The following is a 12,976-nucleotide window of genomic DNA, read 5'->3' as shown; positions in this document are numbered from 1 at the left end:
TGTTTGTTTGGAACACTGGCTGTTGAACGTTTTTTAAAAAGTGGGCCTTTTAGAAATATCGTGGCAAATCAGAAATTGTTGTACAAGAGAACGTCTAAGCAGAACGAAAAATGCCGTTCCCCTTCCGGGCCACACTGGGCGGCCTGCACTTTGAAACCTAGAATGACCAGGACTCGTCATTATTCAGCAAAGGTATGCACCGTAGGAGATGCAGTCCCCCGAGCTTAACAAGGTGCCCTACAGCTTGTGCGCAAGAAGGGAAGTCGCTTCTCTTTACCCCTGACCTGAGACTCTGCCTCGTCCCCCTTCCCGCAGGTTACATCTGGGTTTGCTAGTCTCCAAACTACACAGAGACAGCGCCAAGAGTCGCCACCTGCGCGGTGCCACCCAACCCGGGAGGCAGCAAGGCTGGTGCACCTTACAAGTGTCTCCACGCCCCGCGCCTTCCTCCCAGGGCCGACCCAGAAGCAAGCACCTTCCACAGAAAAAGAGGGAGAGAGGGCTTGCATTATATAACAATATTCCGTAGATAAAGCTTCTAGAAAACGAAAGTACCGAGGGGAAGGGAGGGAGGGGAGGGGCGGGGAGGCGAGGGGAGCCCGCGTGGGGAGCTTTCCCCGCCACTTACTCGAAGGCGAAGAAGAGCCCGCTGGTGACCAGGATGAGGACGAGCGTCAGGTAGAAGACGCCCGTCTGCCGGGCCATCATGATCCTCCCGTTGCAGAAGAACTTGTTTCTTCCCGGGAAGACCTCCCATTTCCTCCGGGCCGGGATCTTCTTCTTCTTGTGGGGCGACTCCATGGGGGAGGAGCTGTGGGTGCTGATCTGACTGTACTCGCAGTCTTTCATGGGCCCGCCGCCGCCGGGAGACATCCACGAGGGAAGCCGGCGTGGGGCGCACGCCCCCCGAAGCCCCCCGGCCGCGCGGGCCCCGCCGAGCCACGACCGCCGCCGGCCGCCCGGCCGCCCCTCGAGCCGCGGCGCGGCGGCCCCTAGGCGGGATCCGAGCTCGGTGACAACTTTGCGGAGGACGCCCAGGCTGGCCCCGCGGGGAGCCCCGCTCTCATCGCCGGGTCCCCTGCCCGGAGGGACGCTGCTCGCCCGCAGCCCGCGGGGGCGCTCAGTCGCTTCCAGCCCGCGTGCCGGGGCGCCGGGCCCCCGCGGGGCGCGTGGGGCGCGTGGGGCTGCCTGGCCGCCCCCGTGCTCGCCGCGCGCCCGCCCCCTCGCTCCGCTGCGCGCCCGGCCCCGCCGCCCCCGGGCCGCCGGCCGCGCCTAGGCTCCGGCCCCGCCGACCCGCGAGCGCTGCGTCCGGGGAGAACACGAGGCGGCGGCCGCGGAGCCGGCTCGCTCGGGAGCCACTTGTGCGCCTCGGCCAGGTTCAGTCTAATCCTCCCTCGCGGCGGCGGGTCTTCCCCAGGAGAGAGATGGGAACTGGGAGGCCGCTCGCGGCACCGGCCACCCCTCCAGGGGTGGGGACACCCCGCACGTTATTCGGTCCGGAGCGGGCTCGGCGACACCCGGGAGCGGCTCGCGCGGCGACCCCGCGCCAGCGCCTGGCAGCGGCGCTGAGCCCGCGGCCCCCGCGCGGGGCTGCCGGTCGTGGCGGCGGCGGGCGGGCTGCGCGGCCAGGGCCCCTCGCTCCCGCCTGTCCCGCAGGAGCCGGGCGGCGCGGAGGGCCGCGGGGGCGGAGGAGCGCGTCTCAGGCCGCGGGGCGAGCGCCACAGACACTTGTTTGCAAGGCTCAGCCCGGCGCGCGCCGCGCTCGGAGCGGGTCCGCCTCCTGCCGGCCGGGTGGGCGGCGGCCCGCGCTGCGCCCTCGCGGCTCCTCCTTCCGCTCCTCCTCTCTCTGCGGAGCCCCGCACCGGCCGGGCCGGGGACCGGAGCCCGGCTCCCTCCGGCATCGCCCGAGGACGTGGCCCCTCGCGGCGCGCGCTCTCAGCCAGGCTCCTGTCCGCCCCCGTCCCTCCCCCGGGGTTCCCGGCAGCAGCTACAGCCTCGAAACACACCAGCCCCTTCTACCGACTCTGGGGACCCGAGGACCCCGCGCGGAGAGGTGACCCTCCCGGGCCTGCCAGGCACTTCCTCCTGCCCCCCTAGCGGGGCGCGTGGCCGAGCTGCGGGAGGCTTTAGTGCTGCTCGGGAGTGGGGTGGAGGGGGGCCTGGTGACGAGACAGGCCGGACCCCGGGATGAGCTGCGGGCAGGGGTCTCGGGCCAGGTTTCGGGGATCCCCGCGGGGAGGCGAGGACAGCGGAGCGGTCTGGGCCGCTTCCGGGCCTGGCCCCTGCCTCCCGCCCGGAGGACCAGCCCGGAGGCTTGTTTTGCGTGGGCTGCTGCCTCCCGGGCCTGTCCTTTCTCACGTCTCCACTCCGGGCGCTTAGCGTGCTCGCTTTATTTCTCTGCTCCCCGCTCGAGCCCCCACGGCCGCGGAGGGACCTTCCGCCCGCGCGTGCCCGCCCGCCCCGCAGCCCCCGCCGCTCCGCTGGTGCGCTCGCGCCCTCCCGGGCCCTGCCGCGGGGTCTGAGCCCTCCACGGGTTGGCACTGCCCGTGGGAAGCAGAGAGCGGAGGCAGCCGGCGCAAACGCTCGGTTTTCCGAGCCCCGCTTTCCTTTCACGGCCCACTGGGAGGTGTAGTTCTTCCTGTCCCCGTCCGGCTCCGAGAGGAAACGACTTGGGAACTAAAGGACTACATATCCCAGCATCCCCCGCGACGAGGGCGGGAGAGGCATGGTGCTGGGCGTTTCTGGTGCTGGGTGGTCGGAGGTGGGAGCTAACAAAGAGAACGGCGGGGACGGCCCTGCCCCCTCCGTGCTAGCACTGTACACGTTGCGCACGTTATATGTGCAGGCTGTACCTCACCCTGCGCGGCACTGCTCTCTGCAGCTTGGAGATGCTCACCTGCTTGCCAACGATCGCAAAGCGCTGCTGTGGGGGAGATGGGACAGGGCCCCAAACCCTGGGAATTTCCCTGGCAAAGCGCTGCCTCCTCGGTGAGCTGTGTCAAAGGGAGAAGAGATTCGTTTAATCGAAAGAGAAAAAGATCAGTAAGGAAAACGTGGTGGGGGTGGCGATTACAAAAAGACGAAGTTATAAGGAGTTAAGAATTTTAAAAAATGGAATTTATAAGCGTCCATCCCAAAGCAGGTTAGGGGAATGAGTAGGGTCTTATATAATCTGAATTGAGTTCCAGTGGTGTTAGATATTGCATGATGGATAAGCACATTATGGGGACAATTAAGTGCTTTTTGGCTACACTGTTAAAAAACAACAACTGGCAAGCCTGACATTTCAAGTGACAGCTCTCATATGCTGCCCTGCCCTTTAGCTCATGGGATCAATGGGATGCTATTCTTATTCGAATTATTACAAGCACTTTTCTCAGGGTGCCCAATCAAGATCCATGACGTGATGGCTTTAAAATAAAGATTCTCATCCTTGTTGTCAATTAAGACCTAACTTTTCTGGCATTGTGGTTCTGTTTTTTAAAAGTTAGAGATACATACTAAAGTATTTGCACGTGCTTTAAAATACTCCAGCCCACCCACTCCTCCCAAAACATGACAGTATAGATGAAACAATATTGGCAAACTGTTGAAAAATGATAGTTATCTATTGCAGCAAATTATCACAAACTTAGCAGCCTAAAGCAACACAGATTTATTACCTCAGTTCCCGTGGGTCAGGTGTCCAGGCACCTGGGGTTCTCTGCTCAGGGTCTCACACCTGCCAGCAAGGTGTTGGCCTGGCTGCATTCTTGTCTGGAGCTCAACTGGAAAAGGATCAGTTTCCACACTCAGGTCACTGGCAGCATTCACCTCCTTGCACCTGTAAGACTGCTGGTTGTCAGCTGGAGTTGGCCATCAGCTCCTAGAGAACACCCCGAGTTCATTGTCACTGTGGGCTTCCCCAGCATGGCCACTTGACTTCAACAAGCCAGCAAGGAGAGGCCCCAGAGTGAGTCTGCTAGCAAGATGCAATCTTACATAAGTAATCACACAGAGGTGACATCAAATGTGCCATATTCTGTTGGTGAGAAAGCCAATCACAGGTTTCCACCACTCAGGGGAGGGGATTATAGATGAAAGGGAATGGACATTAGGGTGGGGGGCCCCTCTAAGGGGTGTCCACCACAGTGTACAAGCAAGTCCAATATGCTATTCTTATCTACCACATCGAATGTTTATGTTTGAAATTTTCCTTAATAAAAAGAATTATTCTCTTTAATTATACCTGAATTTTCCATTGCAAGTAAGTTTCTAGATAAACTGATATAATTGTTTGCGGTTCTCTTTCTAGGAGTTCCTGTTTCTTCCCACTCCATGTTTACTCAGAGCTATGGCAATAGTCATGTAGGACACATACCTAAAGAGGCCCACTAGAACCTAGCATGATAGCCACAGATTTGAGCTTGCCACCTAAAAACTACTCTATAAAACATGAGGGGGCTCACTCATTCATTCATTCATTCATGCCACATTTATTTAGGGGCCTAGTTGGTGCTAAGTACTATTTTAGCAGCAGGGATATGAAAGGATCCAAGATGTTGGGGGGCTAGAGGAAGAGGTAGGGAGACAAAACAATGAATGCAAACAATGAAGTCAAATAAATGATAAGACAATTTCAGAGAGCAGTGACAGAAATGAAAAAAGCGTTGTGGGATAGACAGGTGGAGCAAGAGACCTCCACGGAGGAGACCTTGGGCAGAGAACCAAATGATGAGAAACAGCAAGTGCAAAGGCCTTAAGGCAGACCCAGCCTGGGAAGGTCCAGGAGTACAAAGAGAGAGGATCAGTGGTAAGAGGTACGGCTGGGAGGTGTCTGGAATTGGTTCTACATGCACTGGGTAGTCACTTAATTCAGGACCACCATTGTATTAAGTGTCGGGTGGTCAGAAAGAATAACAACATACAGTATGCACCCTCAATGAATATATAGATTCCAAACTTTAATGCTAGGAGGACCTCAGTGCATCTAGAAATACAGACCCAAACACTTGTTCTGCATCTAAGGAAGTTGAGGCCCCGAACGGAAGTGACCTGCTAAAAATTCTTTGAGAATTCCTCACACTAAGAAACAATCTGCAAATGAATTTGAATTGATGTAAAACTTTAGGAAACTCAGGAAGAATTTTTAGTGCCTGCCATGGGCAAGGCAATGTGAAAAGAAGTTAAATGTGGCAGAGAAGCTGTGGTCTAGTTCAGGGGACAGGGTGGATGGAGATGCATGAGAAAGTAAAGCAGGAAAGAGAATAATGGATTACAAATAACTATTTTCTGGAGTATCTTCTCGTATTAGTCAATATCCTATCTTGGCTCTTTACATGCAGGGTGTCCCAAAAAATGTATGCACGCTTTGAATAATTATAAAGGCAGTATTCATTAAGATACATTTCATTTTCAAAATGTAATAGAACCTACAGACAAAGTGTGCATACACTGGGGGAGGGGAAGAGGGAAGACACCCTGTATTTAGTTCATCAAATCCAGAGAACAATCCAACAAGGCAAGGAGGAACCTGAAGGTCAGAGAAGTTAGGTGATTTGCTCAAGGTTCCAGCTAGGAAGTACCCAGGCCAGGACTCGGGGCCCAGGGTCTATGTCTGGTTCCCACTTTTTCTATCCAGCCCACCCCACAGAGGAGAGAGTGTACTGTGTCTGACTACCTGCCACGGGAGTAGAGTATCTTCCTTTCAGAGGAAGGAGGAACCTCTGAGGCCTAGGCTGTAACCAGGTGGCACGCTGGGACTGTGACAGTTCGGATGGGCCGAGCCAGAGGGCTTAGATCTCAGGGAAATGGGAATGGGGGAAGAACGCGTGATGTCTGCTGGAGTAGACTGGGCTTAGGAGGGGATTCCAGAAAACACTGCTAAGATATTCCGGAAGCGAGATAGGGAGGAGAAGGAACCTATGAATCTCGGGGTGAGCAAGTTACACTGTGGGCAGCCGAAGCTCAGCCCCTCCAGGGCCTGGGAAGTGGCACAGAGCCTGCCTCGTGCTCACCCCACCTGCGGAGAGAGGAAGCTGGACTTTATCCACCAACCTGCCTGCCATTAGTTAGAGTTCCTTCCGGGAGCATTCACTCTTTATCCTCTTTACAAGACCACCCCCCTACAGCTACCAGAGTAGCACGCAGAGCACCAAGGTGGCCCTCCCTTGACAGTTGGCGGGATCTTTGATTCCAGTGGGTCTTTCCCTGTTGTCATCTGACGCGGGGGCCACTGACAGCAGGGGTTATAGTATCCACGAAATTAGAGCTTTGTGCCTGTCATCTGAGCAGCTCAAAGCATTCCACAAACCCACCTGGGTAATACTCAGCACCCCTCCCGGCAGCCGGGAGGAAGTGTGGGCTTATCTGTGGTGCAAGAAGAAGATACTCAGATCCGAGAACAGTATGTGGGGCCCGCAGGAGTCTGCGCCCTGTGTGCTCAAAGTATGTAGACGTCAAAGGGACATGGTCCTGGAAGGAGAACTTTGAAATGACCAGAAAGGAACTTCCTCCAAGCCTGTGATGGCAGGAAGTAACTGCTGAAACTCCCAGACCAACAAAGTTCCTCAGAAAGCCAGACACCTGAATTCCCGCCAACCCGGAGGCTGGCTCCCATTTTCACATGTCTCAGCACATCTGGGAACATCTTGTAGCAAAACACATAAGGTGTTTAAGGTAATAAACTCAGCACTACAAGAAAAATTGGATGAGAGAAAAAAATTTAAAATGTTCTTGTAATTTCCTCAAGTGACTTTTTCTTGCATTTTAGCACTAAAAAAATACTTTAGTGTTTTTATAAAAATAATACATATGCATTGAAAAATATTAGAAAGAAAAATTATATTACACATAAATATTTAAAATGGAAAAGTTCAAAATACCATCATCTTAATCGTTAACATTTTGTTGACCATCCTTATATAGTTCATGTATGCACACATACGCATCTATTTAACAAAAATAGGATGGTATCATGCATGCTTTCACGCTGTATGCATATATATATATACTATATACTGTATATATAAATATATATATATATATATATATATATATATATATATATAATCGTATTATTTTGCCACTTCATCTTTCACCCCCACTCCTTCCCAAGTATGTGCCCTCCTCCAGGCTCATATAATTACAGGCAAACATACATACACACATAGATACAGCCCATATTCCAATTTTATTAATTGTCTCAACAATGTCCTCTATAGTCCATTTTCCTCAGTTCAGGAGCGAACGTGGCACTCAGACATTAGGTCCCTTGAGTATCCTTCAACATGGAACAGGCCCCTACCTCTCTCTTTTAGTTTCTGGCTTTTGACAATTCAGAAGAGTACAGGCATTTATTTTGTGTGTGCAGTGTTACTAAGTTTGGGTTTGCCTGGCATTTCTTCACAGTAAAATCCAGGACAGGGCTCCCAGCAGGCTTCAGTCCTGTGCACGCAGGCAGCGTCGCTGAAAGCCTATGCCTGGGTCAGGCCTGCTGCTCCTTCTGGGCCCACAGTTAGCTCCAACCCTGAGAAGAGCATTTTGGAAGAAGCATGTCCATACTGCTTCCCGCTGCAGGTGCTGGATACATCTGGAATGTGCCTGAAGCCCAAGCCCAAGCTGACACCCAAATACAGACACTTGTGAATTAAGAGGCAAAAAGGTATGCACTCAATTTTTAAGAAGCAAAAGTTATGAAGAGGTGCACGGCTCTCAGACTATTTTGTTGGTGACTGGTCAGACATGCACCAGAACAGTCAACCTCATGGTAAAAGGAGACGCTCTGTATCTGCGATGAGAAACAATTCTACTGAGATCACACCCAGGCAGGAGACCCCAGAGTCCAGCGCTGAGTTCTACAAAGTCTATTTCCAAAGGCGAGAGCCCTGCCTCTGTTTCCAGAACACCTACATCTGGACAGTCAGCGCCCACATGCTCCTCTAAGGACTTGAACAAAACAAAGAAATGCTTATCTCAACCAAAAATGCTGCGTAGCCAGAAAGAATTCCAAAAGAATCCACAGCGGATTTCAGAAATTTCTTCTCTCCTCTCTAAAGAATGGATTCTGAGTAATGTCTAAGGCTACTTCTGAACTAAAGCTAGTCAATGGAACAATGTTTGACTTTTATTATTCTCTGAATACATGGAAACCAGGTCCAAGAACAGACTTTTTTTTTTTCATCCTTGGCATTTCTGGGAAATAAAAACCTCATTGAATGAATAATTGAAACCTACCTACCTCAAAGGTAGGTTGTGAGATCAAAAAAATATGTGGAAGTGACTTCGAAGTAGTCAATTCAATTGCAGGTATTAATCATATTCTTCTTTTCCCTTTTCTCAGCAGTTTTCATTGTTCATACTTTCTTTCAAAAGAAAATTGAGCTCTTTATGAGAGTGTCTACTTACTCACAAGTAAGTAGTTTACTGTTGAACTTAGGGGTAGAAGTTAGTAGTTTAATAATAAAATTAGGAGGGGACAAGACAGACTTATTCAAATTGACTTTTTTCCACTAAACTCACCTTAATTACAATCCCTCTATCCTATCTAATAAAGAGGGTATGTTAGTTGACCTTAATACCATCACAAAGATGGCAACACCTACAGCCAATAAGGAGGGAATATGCTAATTGTAACACCCTCAAAGATGGCGGTGCCCACAGCCACAAGATGGCAGTGCCCAGTCTCCTCAGCCCCGCCTGGGCAGCAGGCATGCAGCACCTGCCTCCCAGGTCCCCTCAGCCCCCCAGCCACCCAGGGCTGGCCCGAGGTGCAGGCAAGCCTCAGATGGCGGCTGCCCAGCCGCCCCAGGCTGCCCAAGGCTTAGGTAACCAGGGCTGGCCGAGGCTTGCTCTACTGGCAGTGGCAGCAGCAGAGGTGTGATGGGGCGTCGCCTTCCCCTGATCACCGGGTCACCTCCCGCCCTGAGGGCTCCCTGACTGTGAGGGGGGGCAGGCCGGGCTGAGGGACGCCCCCCTCCAGTGCATGAATTTTCATGCACCGGGCCTCTAGTGGATAACTAAGAGAGAGACATTGGTTGAGCACCCTTTAATACAAAAAAATGAATTTGGCCCAAAAAATGCTTTGGCTCAGTGGATAGAGCATCAGCCTGCGGACTCAGGAGTACCGGGTTCGGATCCGGTCAGGGGCATGTACCTTGGTTGCGGGCACATCCCCAGTGGGGAGTGTGCAGGAGGCAGCTGATCGATGTTTCTAGCTTTCTGTCCCTCTCCCTTCCTCTCCGTAAAAAATCAATAAAATATATTTTTTAAAAAATGAATTTATATTTTTCATTCAATGCACATTCAAATAAAATTCCTTGTCAATATTTCTTTTCTTTTGTAAACCTATGACTAATATTTGAATCTTTCCATACTTCCATTTAAAGATAAAATTTGAGCAGTCTTGGATTTAGATTAGTGTCCTCCAATCCCCTCCTCATTGTCTAGTGCAAAATTCAGTAGTAAATGTTGATGATAATGAAATGCCAAATGCTGGCGAGGAGGTGAAATAACAGAACTCTCACAGACTGCATTCATCCAGTGCTATTCAGAAGAGACAGGTACAGCACAGTCACTGAAGCAGTGTGTTTTTTGATAGTAAAAAGAATTGAAATTTGAAATAACATATATGTCTTAGGTAAACTATGGATTATTCATACAATGGAATATTATGCAGAGTGACATGGGAAAATTGGAACTATAACATGTAAATTTCAAAACATGTAAATTAAAAACATGATATAAAATGAAAAGAGAATTTTGCTGAAGGTTACAGACATCTATTATGTTTTTATATGAATTATAATAGGGCATATCATTTGTGTTTATATACATGTATGCGAACTTTCAAAAAAATCCAAAGGATGCCAAACTGAAAATGCGGGATATTTGTTCTCTCTGAAAAGGAAGGAGGAAAGAAGAAAAAGAGGATCCAGAGTTTAAGCTGCATGATTGACACAGGGGAAATTGTTATATTCAACAGCTCAACTTTCTTAAAACTCTGCAATATTCCTTCACACATTCTTGAGGAACAGAATTCTCTTTCACGTCCACAGCCTGATATGTTTAGAAATGAATGAAAGTGTTTTCAAACAATGCATCTTCTCAGATAAAAACCTATTCTTTAGGAACCAGCAAATGGAAGGGACTTTTCTTTTGACCTTTCCCACTCTGTAATTAGCAAGTTCCTTTCTGGCCTTGTCCCGCACTGATGAGGAAGGTCTGTATCTGCTCACTGAGATACGGAATGGCACTTCGTCAGCAGGGTTGACTATGGAGTCTTAGGCAAAATGTGAGAGTCGTCCAGCCCAGGTTAGAAGGGATAGCTGGAAAAGTAAGGTGTGTTTCATTCATCACTGCAGTGCAAGTAGGGTAAAGAGCTCAGTTACACATTAAAATTTGTTGGGCTCCCTTGACGGCTTTGTCCACACATCCTAGTAAAACCATCACCACAAGAAAAACTTGACCGTGTTACCTGATCTCAACCAGCTCTTCTCTGTTAAATATTTACTACCCTCCTGGCAAAAGGGGAAGTGGCTAATAAAAATTCAATTCTCTTAACTTTGGCATTTTAACAAGGAAACAGAAATATCTGAATTAATACCAGTGTTTGGTGAGTTTAGGGCAAAGTTTTGAAAAATCTCTTGTAGGCTGAAAAAACAAGAGTATTGAAGGGGACAACCGAGAAGAAAAAAGCGGATGAAGTCTGTATGATATAAAAAATGTAAAGTTTGACCCTTAAAAGTGTTGGATGCCCAAGGTAAATTTGAGTAATACTGGTGAGCTATGTCAACATTCCTCAGAGGCCACAGAATAACCAGTTGTGTGTGTGCCGCCGCGGTGAGCAGGGAATAACCAATTGTGGAGTCTCATGGGGAAGCTAGCATTTAGTCTGCACCTTTACCAAAACTCTACCCACCCTCAGTCAAAGGTATAAAAAGAAAATTCCAAAACCAAGGATAAAATGCAACTTCCAAGGCATTGTTGAAGTCTTTGGGGGAAAAAATGGCATGCGTGGAGAATCATTTTTAAAAATATATGTGTTATGGGCTGAAGTATGCCCCATGCACCCCCGAAATTCCTATGTTGAAGCCCTAATCCCCAGTAACTCAGAATGTGGCTGTGTTTGGAGATAAGGTGTTCAGTGACGGCGGGCCCTAACCCGTTTCACAGACTTACACGGAGGCAGATATGTGAACACACAGAGAGATGATGGCTGTCTCCAAGCCAAGGAGAGAGGCCTCAAAAGAAACCAACCCTGCTGACACCTTGATCTTGGATTTCTAGCTCCAGACTTGTGAGAAAATAAATGTGTGTTGTTTAAGCCACCAGTCTGTGGTACTTTGTTATGGCAACACTAGCAAAATAATTCAATCTAGTACACTAAAAATGATGGTCAAAACCCTTTAATATTTAAGCCATATTGTTGAATTTTAAAAAGCATGCTATCAAACACTTGTATAGAAAGATCCAATTTTTATAAAATCGTGGAACTATATACATAAATACTAGAGGCCCAGTGCACGGATTCAGGCACCGGTGGGGTCCCTCGGCCTGGCCTGCAGGGATCAGCGGACCTCTGCACTGCCACAGCCCAGCCTTACCCACCAGCTTGTCGGGTTCCAGCCCGCTGTCCACGTGTCAATCCCATGTAGCACAAAGTGGTGCGTGAAACGGTAGGTGGCCGGGGAGGAGCCCAAGGCCAGGCTGGGCTCTGCGCGCTGCTCCCGCTCATCCTGGCCCCCCTGCACCTGCCACCACCGCTGGGGCCCGCAGGGGGCGTGTCCACAGGAGAGGGTCACACTGCCGCAGCTGCGCTCACCAGCCTTCAGCCTGGCACCTGTCAGCACTGACCCACAGGGGGCAGCTCCTGCATTGAGTGTCTGCCCCCTGGTGGCCAGTGCATGTCATAGCTACTGGCTGGTCGTCGGGTCGTCGGTCATCCAGTCGCTTAGGCTTTTATATACAGAGATAGATTAAAAATGTCATTGGTGATGTTTTGTGTGATTTGAATTTTTTTCTCCATTGGGCTTTTCTGTGTTGGTCCGTTATTTGAATAAGCATGTGAGTGGCAACAGTCAAGTGGGAATAAATATATAGAGCAAGAAAAGCATGTAGCTCAGGGCAGAACCTTGGGGAATGCTGGTATTTAAAGGACAGAGGTGGGAGTGAGCAAAGGCAACAAAGGAGAGGAGAAACCCCGGGGTCTAATTCCAAAGAAGCTGGTGAAGGGCGGGTGCAGAAGAACAGGGTGCTCGCTATGGTAAGCACCGCAGAGCTGCCTGGAGGTCAGGCGGGAGCATGTTGCACCGGGAAGCTGGGAAGTCATTTCCTCGGGGAGCAGTTTGAAGGAGGCGGGGCCAGTTTATGAGGGTCTGTGGGGAGAATGGGCAGCGAGGAAGGAAGGCAGCAAAGCCATGAATCGTGAAGAAATGACAGACCTTCAGGAGCTGAAGCACACTGTCATCGTCATACTAAGAATAGCCTGAATACACATCCGGGATGTGGAGATGCCCGTTACCCTAGAAACCCAGGGAAGGGTACCGTGGCAACATGGGCAGCTGTTTCTGCATGGTACCTAAGGTGTTTCTAGATCCGTTCATTCTAGTGTAATCTGTCAATTAGCCTGTAGTTTGTGCTAAGTGGGAAGATGTTTCTATGAACCACAGGTCTTGACAGTGAAATCTCTTCATAGCCCCTCTAAGCTAAGGGGCTGGCAGCAACCAGCAGAACTGGTTCCTAGACAGGTTCCATAATGGGGCAAGAACACGCTTGGAAATGTATTTGACGACAGGAATGTGCCTTCTCATCTGGTTTCCCTACCTTTTAGCCAGGTTCCCTTGGGATGAGGACACACAGACACACAAAAACTGAATAGATAAAGACAGAAGGAGAGAGAGGCGGAGAATGTGTGTATTTAGAAAGTGTGCCAGGCACCACTCTTTCTCCCTGTATCTTAGCCAGGTAGCCCTAGGATGATGTGTCATCAATGTTATAA

The 12,976-nt window shown here is 50.3% G+C and overlaps 1 protein-coding gene across 2 annotated transcripts in view; it reads right to left on the bottom strand.

Annotated features, from left to right (window-relative positions):
* Positions 1-873, bottom strand: part of ZDHHC14 (zDHHC palmitoyltransferase 14) — a gene marked incomplete at its 5' end in the record, with an annotated part of 177,790 nt that extends 176,917 nt beyond the window's left edge. For both annotated transcript variants that reach the window (XM_081095109.1, XM_081095110.1), the window contains one exon: positions 629-873. In XM_081095109.1, the coding sequence (XP_080951235.1) occupies positions 629-873 (245 nt within the window). The remainder of the gene's footprint in view (positions 1-628) is intronic.
* Between the last annotated feature and the right edge of the window lie 12,103 nt (positions 874-12,976).

Source organism: Myotis nattereri, assembly GCF_964212035.1.
Source record: "Myotis nattereri genome assembly, chromosome: 6".
Classification (NCBI taxonomy): domain Eukaryota; kingdom Metazoa; phylum Chordata; class Mammalia; order Chiroptera; family Vespertilionidae; genus Myotis; species Myotis nattereri.
This window is presented reverse-complemented; position numbering and strand designations above follow the sequence as displayed.